The sequence below is a fragment of the Eschscholzia californica genome, unplaced genomic scaffold (genome assembly GCF_041429995.1).
Source record: "Eschscholzia californica isolate CP2 unplaced genomic scaffold, dmEscCali1.0.p SCAF_3, whole genome shotgun sequence".
NCBI classification, from domain to species: Eukaryota; Viridiplantae; Streptophyta; class Magnoliopsida; order Ranunculales; family Papaveraceae; genus Eschscholzia; species Eschscholzia californica.
This window is the reverse complement of record NW_028238420.1, coordinates 31,545,373-31,558,824: the sequence shown is the minus strand read 5'-3', so window position 1 is coordinate 31,558,824 and position 13,452 is coordinate 31,545,373. Positions and strand designations below refer to the sequence as shown.

At 38.3% G+C, this 13,452-nt stretch overlaps 2 protein-coding genes across 2 annotated transcripts; both read left to right on the top strand.

Moving 5' to 3' along the window:
- The first annotated feature begins 1,465 nt into the window (after positions 1-1,465).
- On the top strand, positions 1,466-4,754 carry LOC147549526 (uncharacterized). Its single transcript, XM_086671799.1, has 2 exons — positions 1,466-1,956; positions 4,155-4,754. Exons 1-2 carry the CDS (start codon positions 1,695-1,697, stop codon positions 4,466-4,468), a joined length of 576 nt encoding a protein of 191 aa, XP_086527925.1. The 5' UTR covers positions 1,466-1,694; the 3' UTR covers positions 4,469-4,754.
- A 6,600-nt stretch (positions 4,755-11,354) lies between these two features.
- Positions 11,355-13,235, top strand: LOC147549525 (peroxidase 29-like). The gene is made up of 3 exons (XM_086670068.1): positions 11,355-11,746; positions 12,160-12,520; positions 12,692-13,235. Exons 1-3 carry the CDS (start codon positions 11,414-11,416, stop codon positions 13,102-13,104), a joined length of 1,107 nt encoding a protein of 368 aa, XP_086526194.1. The 5' UTR covers positions 11,355-11,413; the 3' UTR covers positions 13,105-13,235.
- Positions 13,236-13,452: the final 217 nt, after the last annotated feature.

The window sequence follows — 13,452 nt, the reverse complement described above, 5'->3', positions numbered from 1 at the left end:
TATACTTATTTTAAGAGAAAATGAATGTGCTTATTTTGTTCATTAGTTTGCTCATCAACTTCAATTAGTTGTTGTTGTTGTGACAAAGAATCATATAAAAAATAATGATTTATTTACTGTTAATGTCGTGAACATTGTTGAGGCATCTCCAAAATATCGTGATCTTCGAGAAAAGCATTCTGATGTGGTATTTGAAGTCCTAATAATAATGAGATTTCTAGTGGACAAAGACTAAATTAAGAAATAAGTCTCGCACGAGCTGGTGACACACGATGGGGACCACACCACAAGACTTTATTGAGTTTGATTAATATGTTTGCATACATAATAGATGTACTTGGGGTGTGGTGGTTAATGATAAAAAAATCCGACAAAATATTTGAAGCAAGGGTTTTGTTGAACTCTATTCAGTCATTCAATTATGTTTTTTCTCCCTTTGACAAAAAGTATATTGGGAACTACAAATGATTTGTCACAAGCATTACAAAAAAGAGATTAAGAGATTGTGAATGATATGAAATTAGTAACAATATGTAAGATACGACTACAAGAAATGAAAGATAATTGTTAGGATTCTTTGGTTAATGAAGTATCTTTTTTTTTGTGAAAAGCACAATATTGGTGTTCCTGATGTGGACGATATCCAAAGGGCCGGCTAGGAGTCCCATCTGGAAATTCTCAGGATTTCTGGCTATCTAACTACACTGTCAAAAGACAGAAAAGAGAATCAATTCCCAAGTTATCTATCTAGTCATAAGAGAACCAATTCTCATCTTCATTGCTCAAGTAAGTTCTATCTAACCAAAAAGGCAGGAGATCGAATCAATCCCTCGGGTGTCTCAAGTAGAGCAGCTGCATAAGTGGAGCTCTAGATCTTTTGTAAGAGACAATCAAGTTAGTACTAAGGAAAACAAACCTAGTCCGACAGAAAAGTGAATTCAGGTAATTCTCTAACTTCTAGTTCATTATTTGTTTTGGCATGAGTTCTAGGCAACCTAACGTTAGATGTATAAACATTGGAGATTTCGCTTATAACATTTGGTGACACCATAACCCAACAACGATTATCCTAGTTAATTTATAGGCAACGCATCTGAAGAGAGATGCTAGTATAATCCTCGTGACAACTAGGTAGTTGACACATTAGGGATTCAGGTACAGGCTGGCAATCGAACCTTAGATATACTACGTCCATTACTCCTCAATAGTTACTTTGGAAGCTTATGGACAACATGCGACGAGTCTTATAGCCCTTCGATGGACGTTCCACACAAGTTGAGTGACCGACCCTTGGATGCCTAAACGGATCATGCAAGCGGCCTGATCCGATGGGTTCGTAGCCCTTCGACGGACGCTGCACACGAGATGAGTGATCGACCCTTAGATGCCCAGATGGAGCTCGCGACCGACCTGACTTGATGGGGGAGTAGCCCACAGTCACCCATGTGACCCGACTCTCATCCCTGCCCAGTGTGACCCCCATTTATTTGCAGGCCGTATTGGGCGTTCTTAACTCGCGTCTTTCTTCTCTCGATCCCACGCCATTAATCCGAATAGTGGCACTAAAAAACCAGTTCAATCGACGAAAGGAAAACCAAAAAACAAACAACCCATTCAAGATCTCATCTTCAGATCTTCTTCACACTATATTTTTTTTTAGAGAGAGAAATACTTTGGAGTTTGTAGAGAGAAAAATGATGATAGATGTGCATAATCACCATTATCAGTCTGGTGGAGGTGGAAGCTCATGGAGGTCGGCGATGGTGAAGGGATCCTTGGCAACAATGGCAATGTGCTTGATCTGTTACATATTGGGTCCTCCCCTTTACTGGCATATAACTGAAGGAATTGCTGCCATTTCTCACTCTTCTGCTACTTGTCCTCCCTGCGTTTGCAACTGTGATTCTACCTCTTCTTCCCACGATTCGATACAATCCCTTCTCTCCATTCCAATTGGTGATCCCCCTTTCTTTCAATTTTATTACTAAATCCATTGACCCTCTTTTGTTTCCTTGATTGTTTTCATTAAGAGGTTATTTGGTAATAGGATCTCTTGATGTTATTTGTAAATTCAAATTTTGTTTCTTTTTCATTGATACCCATCTTGCATTTTGTACTGTTGGATCCATATTTTGACAATCTAATCAAATTACCCATCATTTTGATGTAATTAGGTTACTTGGTTTGTTCAATCACTAACAAGATCATATTCTTTGTGCTCAAATTTTTTCTCATCATTTTTCATAATAAGGTACTGAAATAGAATGCACTAGATAGCAATAGTAAGTGTATAAAAGATCTCTCTTTTGGTTAGGTTGAAGTTTCTCACATTGAAAATGCTATAGAATTTAGGTATAGTACTCTTAGTTAATGTTAAGTGTTGCCTCTTGATTGAGATGCATTTTCGATGATGAATTAGAATTCATGTTCTGATATACTGATCGAAAAGTGAAAAAGGATTCGTGGTTGGGAGTAGACAGTTAAATGATGATTGCTGGTGATGGTGTAGTGTGTTTGTAATAAATTTTGTTTCGCACTCAAACATTTCGGTCAATTTTTACAATATACACTCCGTCGAAGAATTTAAATTCTATTTCCATGGAACGCATTTTCAACTTTACTTCATCCACTAAATGTCCATAAGCTTCAATGTTGGTCTTGGCTCTTGGCCTACAGAACTCATCCAACATACTAGACAACACCATGATCTCCAATGTCGCTTATCCCAAAATCAACCTTTGTACCTTTGCACCTTCGTACTTCTAACATCTTCACCTTTTGTGGAGTAGCTCAAACTAGTCTTAGTATAAACCTTAGATTCAACAAATGAACCGTTCAGATAGAATGTGATTTTACAAATTGAAGTTCACTTATTGTATAAAGCTTAAACTTACATACAAGTAAAGCTTTATATACAGAAGTAGATGACCGACGGAAAAAAGAAATATAAAAGTTATAGGGAAAATTGGGTAAGCATGGTAAAGCAGTAAAGGGGCATCTTAAATTTTTATTTAATTCATTTAGTTTCGATAGCTCTACATACCTCAAGAACCTACAATATCAAGAAACCCCATGTGTTCTATATCACTATCAATAAGAATTTCATTTCCTTTTAGTTATGCACTTAAGCGAAGGAGTTCAATAGGAAAAACAGCTACACACACATCTCTGCTAAATTATTGGCATGAGATGGTTGTTAGTGGATTTGCTTTCATAAAGGAACAAAACAATTCTATTATGTTAGTTTTCAAACAAAACAATTCTATTATGTTGTAGTATGCTCGTATAGTTCTGATATTTCTTTTTGTCTACTTTGAATTGGTTAGAGGTTTTATATGTTACAACTTATAAGAGATATAAACTTTTTGGGGTGCAGACAAAGAAGTAAGGTATTATGAACTTATTTAGGAACTGAAGAAGCATTGAAAATCGTATAGAATATGAGTATATTGTATATTGGGATGTTTTCTCTTTCCCTTCTTTAATCCATAGAACATCAGCACTCTGTTCAGGACATACTAACCATAGTATGATATACAAAAGTGTCTTCTTTTTCTCATATTGGTGCATGTATAATATAGTTATGGGTATATTTATGAGCAAAAATTACAAGGTAATAACTTTCAGAATTACGTTCTGAGAATAAGGCAAATATCATCTCGGAAATTGCCGACAAGATTTAACATTTCTAGGACGGTAGGACCTCACTATTACATAGTAAGAATTGTATTTATTGTGGGGGAACTGTGAAACATTTGACATGCATCCTTTGGTTAAAGATAAACTAACAAGTTGCACTTCTCACTACATACTTTATACCTAGTCAAGACAGGATTTTCTTATCCGTGAAATGTTGAGATTGAAAAAACAGGATTCTTCATCTGATTAGCAGCCAGTTTAGATTATTTTCACATTTCTTTACCAGTTCATGTCACTATTTAGTTCTATTACGTGCACACACATATATGTGTCCGATTTCAAATTTCAGCATGGGTATTCTTAGTCCTCTGATTTCATGATATAACTTTCTCCTGTGAAGTTCCTTTTGAAGATATTGATAATATACAACCAGTTTGTTAATCAAATGAAGGAGAGAGAAAAAAGACCATTTGCATTTAATTGTTAAGTGATTGTTTTATTTGGCAACCTTGCAGATTGTGTGAAGCACGATCCCACAAGTAGTGAGGACACGGATAGAAACTTCACAGAACTCCTCTCAGAGGAAATAAAGCAACAAGAAGCTGTCGCTTTAGAAAACCAGAGACGAGCTGATATGGCTTTGCTCGAGGCAAAGAAAGCCGCATCACAATATCAAAAGGAGGCTGACAAGTGTAATTCAGGAATGGGAACATGTGAAGAGGCAAGAGAGAAAGCAGAAGCTGCACTAATAACCCAGAAAAGATTGAGTGAGATGTGGGAACTTAGGGCTCGGCAAAGAGGATGGCAAGAAGGTGCTGCTGATATATAAAGGTCATGGCCTTCTATATTCCACTCCAACCGGTACAAGTATCAAGTGATTCTTTATTCATTTTTCCTTTTTTTTAGTTATCTATTAGTGAGAAATTTTGAGACGAAACTTTTTGGTAACTACTAACATCGTGGTAGTGTTGTGTCTACTGAGTCAGTCGTTTTCTTCATATTCTTTAGCAATCAAGTGGTTCATCAATTTTTTTCATTGGTTCACCATTATTTTCTGTCATATAGAATCACATGTATTTGAAGTTCGGATAGTTAGAATTCTAACGCATTTCCTTGATTAGTCCTTAGCATTTCTTTGTCTAGAAGAAGATTCTACTACTTACGATTACCAAACCCATCAAACCTATGGTTCTCGATGATCTTCTCGGTCTCTTGTTTAGTTAGTAAGAAACATAAAGAGATTGACCTGTTCATGCCTATTAGCTCCTGTTTGTGTGTCTGTTTATATTCAGGTAACAAAAGAACCCTATCTCACACTTTTTCTTTATGGCATTCAATTATTTCTCAGCTGCAACAGCAAGGTTGCAGCTATTTAGTGTCTAAACCCTAACCATAACCTTGGGTGTGAAAAATAATTCGAACGGATTGTTTTTGTTGATGTATCATAGTTGGTTTCTTCGAAAAGCCTTCATCTATTTTAAAGAAATAAGTTGCTTCGAAGATCATATTTTTTTGTTTAAGAGATCAAATTGGTGAATAGCGATCCACGTCAAACTAATGTTTCTACTATGGTTTGATACCTCTCAATTCTGAATCAGTCACAATTGATTCAAACAAACCCTAGAATAATTTAGCAAATAACTGAGAAACCAGCAGAGCAATGATCATCTTGCAAGTTTATAACCAGCAGATTATCATCTAGAGATTTGAACAACTGCTACGCAGAAGCCATGAAAAATATAGTTTATGATAATATATATATATATATATATATATATATATATTGAAAATATCTAGGAGTAATTCCTTTTTGCCCTCAATTGGTGACCAACTGGTCGGTTTTGACCTCCACAAGTGTCCGATTTGATCCCTTGTGTGATAGTTCGATTCGGCCCCCAATTGTTTCAAACTTTCCATTTCTATCAACATTTTTGTAATTATCATTTTTTCCCACATCGGATCTCTTTCTCTCTTCCACTTCACTCTCGCTCCCAGCCCTCTCTTTTACATCACATTTTTTTCTCCTTCAACCTAGAATATCGATGGCCATCCTGCTCACTGCGGCCACTTCTATTTCCTTCTTCCACCACCAACACCTATTCTCTCTCTCTCTCTCTCTCTCTCTCTCTCTCTCTCTCTCTCTCTCTCTCTCTCCTCCCTCCCTCCCTCTGTTGCGGCGAAGAGGTTCTCCCCTTCATCGGAACTTCCAGATCCCAACAAAGAGAGGTTCCTCTTCCTTTGGAGAACCACTATCTAGATGTTATTCTATTTAGTGATCCACCTCCAATTATAGATATAAATGAATAAAAGAAAGAGGCCCTAATAATTCTATATACCATCCCTCTGGCATTACAACAACTCCATGCCATCCAACTGACTGATGGCCCATATCTTTGTAATAACATCTTTCAGTCTTCTTCCATTACTCAAACCCTCCCAATAAAATCTCTCTATCTTTGGATTTACTTGAAAAGAACAACTACAGTACTTGTATTTGTCCCTCGTCACTATGACACTATCTATGTAGAACTTCTCTCATCTCTTCTTGGAGCACAAGTGCATAACAAAGTAAAGAAGAAGAAATACTTCATTCAGCAAGCTATTCCTTATGTCTTTCAACAAAAAAAAACTATTCCTTATGCCATATGGTGGTCCGTGTGCATAGAAGCAACGACCGCTAAATTATGGGGCGGCGCGGTCGCTTTGGGCCCCAAGTCAATTAAGGGTCTCATATTTTGAACTGTGTGTGTCGTTTTTGAAATAATAATTGTACTTTGAACAGAAGTATGATATGATTTAAATTGTAGTCTCGTGGTTAAGACTTAGGAAATCGTGTCAGAGATCAATGATCAAATCCTCTTGAATGCCCATTAGAAATTTTATTTACTTTTTGTAATTAAAAATATATGGTGCATTTGGTTGCATACCAAAAATGAGATTTTGGTAGGACTCAAGGTCTATTTTGACTACCACGACTCGTGAATCCCAAGGATTCCTAAATCCAAAATTTGTACTGGACCAGAATCTCACCCTACCACCTAAGATTTGCTAGGATTTTTGAATAATAAATCCAAATTTCATACTTCAAATCAAAAAAAAAAATTCCTTATGAACATATTCTTATACAAAATAATTATTAAATTTTTTTTTTCAAAAAACTGCTTTTTCCAGAAAACTGATTTTTTTTCTTCCAAACACTCTTATTTCCCGAAAATCGTTTTTTATTTCCGAAACTGTTTTTTCCCAAAATCCGATTTTTTCGACAATTGTTTTTTCTCCGATAACCGATTTTTTTTCGCAAATAATATCTTTTCCGAATCCCCCCAAAATCGATTTTTTTCCCAAAACTATTATTTTCCCAATCAATCGTTTTTTTTTCGAAACTGATTTTACATGAAAATCATTTTTTTTCTCATAAACTTTTTGCCTCAGTTTTTTTTCTTTAACCAAAATTTTTTGAAAACTGTATATTCATAAAAATCGTTTTCCCCAAAACCTTTTTTTCGATGTTTTTTTTGTAGGAAAAAACGGTTTTCGGAAAAAATAAAAACAAATTTCATGAAAAAAATATTTTTCAGAAAATTTTGGTTTTCGAAAAAAAATGTGTTTGGGAAAAAGGGTTTCCGAAAAAGCATTTTCTGGAAAGAAAAAAAAAAGTTTCCGAAAAGATTGGAAAAACAGTTTCAAAAAAATTAGTTTTGAGAAAATAGTTTCTGTAATTTTTTACAAAAACATTAAGAAAAACAAATAATAATAATAAATCTTAAGATTCTTATTAGTTAGAAGGGAGAATTTGACATACACCCCCACTATTATATGAATATTAGGACTACACCCCCACTTTTTGAAAACTTTTGACATACACCCCCACTTGGACGGAAACCGTCAACTCAGAGTTAAGTTGGGTGTGTGCGAAACACACGCGCCAACCATGACGATTTTACCCTTTTGTAGTTGTTTAAATATTTTGAGCGATTTTGACACACACCCCCACTATTATATGAATTTTTAGACTACGCCCCCATTTTTTGAAAAAAACAAAATTTTTCAATTTGCGCTCCAACGATAATCTTTTACCTTTTGTCTTATAAACTTATTAATCTTAGACAAGCTAAAAGATCAAAGCGAAAGAACTAAGGTGTTGAAGGCAAAAGGTAAAAGCCATATGCTCACTTTTAGCTGAACTAAGTTGAACTAAGTTGACTTATGCTGATAAGGTAAAAGCTAAAAGATGATAAGGTAAAACCCTTAGTTCAACTTAGTTCAACGTGGCATCTTAAACAAAATTTTTCAATTTGCCCCATCTCACTCTGAAAGCCATCTCTTGGAATCATGCTCTCAACGCAGCTCTTCATACACACTCCAGTATACTTGATGCATTCAAGATGATATGGTCTCTGAAGCTATGGTGCAAGATGGGGCCTTTGTCGAAGGATGCATGGTGCAGAAGGCGACGAGAGTTCCGACGGAAGGAGTAGGCCGTGTGCACGGATGCTACGGTGGTAGCTATACTTGGGTCTATGTTCCTTCGAGCAAGAAGGACATATGCTAGATACGAGATGGAACCGTATTGACACAAGGAGTCATATGCAAGCTCAGTGGCAAGAGTTCAGTGTGACTTGGTGTACAAGAAGGTACCATATATACTTGAGTCCTTTGGAGGTAAGGACAAGTGCAGAGATAAGATGAACCAAGAGTGGCACGGTAAGTCGTGTGCGAGCTTAGTGCAGTAATGCTCAGTACGATTTGGTGCGCATTGGGTACATCATATGTTAGAGTCCTTGGAGTGGACAACAAGCTTGGTATGAAGTGTACCAAGATGGCAAGTAGAGTCAGGCTGAGAGCTTGTGGCAAGCTAGTCTGAGTAAGCTTGTTGGATTGGCATCCTAGAGGGGAGCTATGTTGATCCGAGTGATACTTGAGCGTTAGAGCAGGGTATGGCAACAAGGTGTTGAAGGATACTCTCTTATGCTTAAGCCGAAGGTAGCATCGAGTGACTGGTGATGTTGTGAGTTCAAGCTACTTACAGAAGACAGAGGTCGAGAGTAAGATAGATGGACAGAGTACATCGTTGGGCAAGTTGGTGCTAGATCAAGTTGTGCTTATGTGGTATGGTGCACGATAGAGTTCGGCACGGTGTAGTGTAAGCGCATTTGAGTTCCAAAGAGAATGGACTCACTTGAGATGAGACATGGATATGCTAGCACGTTTGTGTGTGGTATGTCGCATGAGTGCTATAAGCCGAAACCAACATTGAAGCTTATGGACATATTGGTGTGAAGTCTATGGAGACAGATTCACGAGACCAAGTGAAGTACTGATGGTAGTTGGAACCGAGTTCAAGCCGTCAAGTAATATGAGGGTCGTTGTATCTGAAGTCGATCGGCCCATGTTTGAGTTATGCATTGGAGGTAAGTTGGAACCGAGTTCAAGCCTACAGTGTGCAATGAGTACGTGGTGACTGAGAAGAGATCAGCTCACGTTATGGGATTTCAGGATGGTGTGTCGTGGTGACATTAAGCATCGTCCAATTCTGTTGATAGTTGGAACCAAGTTCAGATCGTCAGAGACATATGACAACGTCGAGTGTGACAGTGTGTAGTAAGCCGTATGGTGCTGCATGAGATGTGTTGGAACTTATGCGGTGGTACGTCTGGATGTGTTCAAGAGGGACACGAGCCTACCAAGATGCTCGGGTTAAGGAGCATCGCCAATGATTAAATGGCAAGTGTGTGTCTGGATGTAGTCAGAGAGGACGTTCCCAAGAGTATGCCAGTGGTGGATGGTTTGGTACCATGTAGTTCTCGCGGAGAGAAAGCTACCATGCTCGTTTAGTGGACATCGAAGGCAACACAACAATTTCCCGAGGAAGGGATGGCATGGAGGATGCCGAGCGCACGAGGCGCAGGCGCGGAGGCGCATACGAGGCAAGGGTCGTCAAGAGAGGGGCGACATTGCGATACGCATGGCAAGATTGGTCACGAAAGCAGAGGCGTAAGGTGACAATTGAGATGCCAACTCGAGGTGAAGCCAAGGAGGTGAGGTACCTGAGTTTGAGGAGCGGCGGAGGCTGCAACGGAGAGGCGAACCAGAGGGGGAGCCGACATTTGAGGCCAGAGGGCGACATTGAGCATGGATGAATGGTAGAGAAGACCATTATCCTAACGCATCGGAGGATGCATTGCAGAAGATTGAGTGAACCCGGAGGGGGAACCTACGCGACGAGACTGCGTAGTTGAGTTCGCACGGAGGTGCGGTCTGCCGAAGGCATGAAGGTGCAGTGGTAGCATCGGAGTAGAGGCAGAAGATTGAAGTACTCCAAACTTAGTCGACGAGGACGTCGACATTACAAGTGGGGGAGTATGTCACGTGCATATTGTTAAGCGTGCATATGACGTGACGAGTGCTAGGAGAGCACGTACGAGCATATAGGCCGTAGGGCCGAATACGAGGTCGAAGTAGGGCAAGAGTGCCAGCAAGCTTCCTTAGGCCATGCACGGGGACATCCGTGGCATTCAAGACTTTGTCAAGGATACGAAGGGTCATTTGGACGAGAGTATGCCTGGTTAAAAGGATTGATGTTTCCTTGTGGAAATAGGCAAAACAAGAAGTTTGCACCTTAGGAGGGGGTGGTCTCCCTTCCTCATATGCATCCAGCATATGTCAAGACCTCGTGGATGGGAGCTCGCCCATCTTAGCATGGTATGCACGAAAGTGAGCATCCTCGTGGCGCAACCCTTAGTTCAACTTAATTTTGTTTATAAGATTAATAAGTCAAATTTTTGCCTTATTAATCTTAGTTCAACCATTAGTTCAGCATATGTCAAATTAATCTTATCATCTTTTAGCTTGTCTAAGATTAATAAGTTTATAAGACAAAAGGTAAAAGATGATCGTTGGAGGGCAAATTGAAAAATTTTGTTTTTTCAAAAAATGGGAGTGTAGTCCAAAAATTCATATAATAGTGGGGGTGTATGTCAAAATCGCTCAAAATATTTCAACAACTACAAAAGGGTAAAATCGTCATGGTTGGCGCGTGTGTTTCGCACACACCCAACTTAACTCTGAGTTGACGGTTTCCGTCCAGGTGGGGGTGTATATCAAAAAATTTCAAAAAGTGGGGGTGTAGTCCTAATATTCATATAATAGTGGGGGTGTACGTCAAATTCTCCCTAGTTAGAAAACAAACTAACAAATATTAGTTGGACTCTTGAATCCACGGATTCATGATTCTGATATCCAAACACACCATTACTCTTTTCTAACATGCCCTATAAAGGGCTCTAAATTCTACTCTACTCTCCCAATATTTGGATTCATGATTCTGATATCCAAACACACCATTACTCTTTTCTAACATGCCCTGTAAAGGGCTCTAAATTCTACTCTACTCTCCCAATATTTGGGCCGGCCCTCCCACTTATTCTTGATAGTGACCAATGGAGATCTCCTGTGAAAAGTAAATAAGAACTTTCTCTTCAATTTTTGTCACCTACTCAAACCCTCCCATAGAAAGACTTGAAGAAACTCTCTCTCTCTCTCTCTCTCTCTCTCTCTCTCTCTACTTAATATGTTGGATGATGCCCCTCTCTCTCTCTCTCTACTTAATATGTTGGATGATGCCCCAAATCCTAGCTAACATATTCACAATGACTCCATCCCCCAACGGCCAACCTATCCTCTCATATGTGTATTTGTCAGACTCATGCATTTGCATTCCAATAAAAGCTTTACATCATTCAACATATAAATACTATCACACTCAGTCACTCACATGCCCTCACCACCTTCTCTCCATCACTCTCTACATATACATACACCTCTCACACCCATCTCTACCTCAAACCTAGACAGACAGAGAGAGATAGATAGCTTCAAGGGTTCTGTAATGTTTCTTCTCCTCCATCAGCTCATCATAGTGCTAGTTTCTATTGTACTACTTGTATGTCTTTTAGTAAGGACCAATAGTCTATCTTATAATTACTATGAGAATTCATGTCCAAATGTTGAAATCATAGTTAAAAACACAATATTACCCATTTTCTTGACTGATCTTACTGCTCCTGCTGCTCTCCTTAGGCTCTTGTTTCATGACTGTCAAGTTCAGGTAACTTTTGCTAACTAATTAAGGGTAACCAAGTAGTAGTATAATGCAACCTTCAGATCCACTTATGTGAGGATTAGAATCCCCTATTTCTCCTTATCAGCTGTCAGTTAGTACATACAACTCTCTCACATGAGAAGGCCATGGGCAGGTTGTTAACAGACTCAACCGGCCCATCTCAGGTGAGAGATCTGTATGTATAGACCAGCTACCCGTCTATACATTCAGAATTTTTCCATCCCATATATATATATATAGAGGAGAGGGTTTCGATTTCATCAAGACCCACATCTCTCTTTCCTTGAGCTGTCTTACTATTGCCGCTAGTAGTGCAGTCTGTTCACTAGTTTAATGAACTTTATTAAAACTTTATTATATAGATCACAAACATCACTTTTTTTTTAATCTAAGTACAGGGTTGTGACGCATCGATACTCCTTGATTTTGAAACTCTGGAAGACAAGTCGGAGATGTTTTCTCCAAAAAACTTTATGATAAGACATCAAAAATCAATTGAAGAGATAAAATCGGTTCTAGAATCGGTTTGTCCGGGACAAGTATCTTGTGCAGATATTATTGCTTTAGCTGCAAAGGAATCAGTAGCCTTTTCTGGAGGACCCCAAATTCAGATACCTCTTGGTAGGAAAGACTCCACAACTAAATCCAGTTACAGAGATGCTGACATTAGCCTACCTTCATCAAAAATCAGTGTTGATGAAATGCTTCAGATTTTCAAATCTAAAGGAATGAATCTTGTGGAATCGGTCGCCATCTTGGGTAAGTCACCATTTACTAACTCAGTATTTTTCTCGTACAGTTGATTCTTATGTCTATAAAATGCTGGTACTGAACGTTTAGATGATCAGACGGTCGTGTAGGATGTCGAGTAGTGATATCTGCTTTTTCTTAAATTCGAACAATACAATCGTCATTTTCTTATGCTTGCAGGAGCGCATACATTAGGGGTCGGCCACTGCATGAATATTGTAGACCGATTATACAGTCAGAAAGGCAACGACAACAGCTTTGCCAACGTACAGGAAAAAGCTTACGAGGTTCTATTGAGGCTGAAATGTCCAACCAAAGTTCCTCTGACAAACCTAACATTTGTGAGTAATGATCTAACACCAGTAGTATTTGATAATCAATACTATCAAGATATACTTAATGGAAGAGGATTATTTAGTATCGATTCCAACATTGCAAGGGATCCTCGGACTGCAACTGTCGTTAGAACTTTTGCCGAAGATAGAAGCTATTTCTTCCAAGTATTTTCTTCTGCATTCGTTAAGCTTTCCTTGAGTAACATCCTTACAGGTCAGAAGGGTCAGATTAGGAGGGATTGTACTAGAGTAAACTGAACTCGAATTATTACATGATGTAAAAGATATTTTTTATTTTTGAGATACATCAGAATATGTGGTTGGCCGTTGGTGTGATCTTGTATCTTGAAAATGTTATATAAGAGATACCCTTGTTTGCTATCTATAAAGAAGCAAGTACTTAAGTTTCCAGGTAAAATTGTTCAACAAAAAAAAAAGTTTCCAGGTAAAATTTATTTTTGAACACTTTTTTTAACAAGAAATTACCGTCACGATGGTATAATAGGTCACGTTCACATTTTCCGTTAGGAGGGACTAGAGTTCAAATCTTACTGTAAGAAACATAAGGTATTAAATAGGCTCAGGCGTTATAGGAAGCATTTCTTG

Excerpts from the sequence above, each read along its gene's own strand:
- LOC147549526 (XM_086671799.1), top strand. The coding sequence starts at position 1,695 with ATGATGATAGATGTGCATAATCACCATTATCAGTCTGGTGGAGGTGGA. Across the intron at positions 1,957-4,154 it reads CCTTCTCTCCATTCCAATTG|ATTGTGTGAAGCACGATCCC; the intron begins GTGATCCCCCTT and ends GCAACCTTGCAG.
- LOC147549525 (XM_086670068.1), top strand. The coding sequence starts at position 11,414 with ATGCCCTCACCACCTTCTCTCCATCACTCTCTACATATACATACACCT. Across the intron at positions 11,747-12,159 it reads TTCATGACTGTCAAGTTCAG|GGTTGTGACGCATCGATACT; the intron begins GTAACTTTTGCT and ends ATCTAAGTACAG. Across the intron at positions 12,521-12,691 it reads GGAATCGGTCGCCATCTTGG|GAGCGCATACATTAGGGGTC; the intron begins GTAAGTCACCAT and ends TTATGCTTGCAG.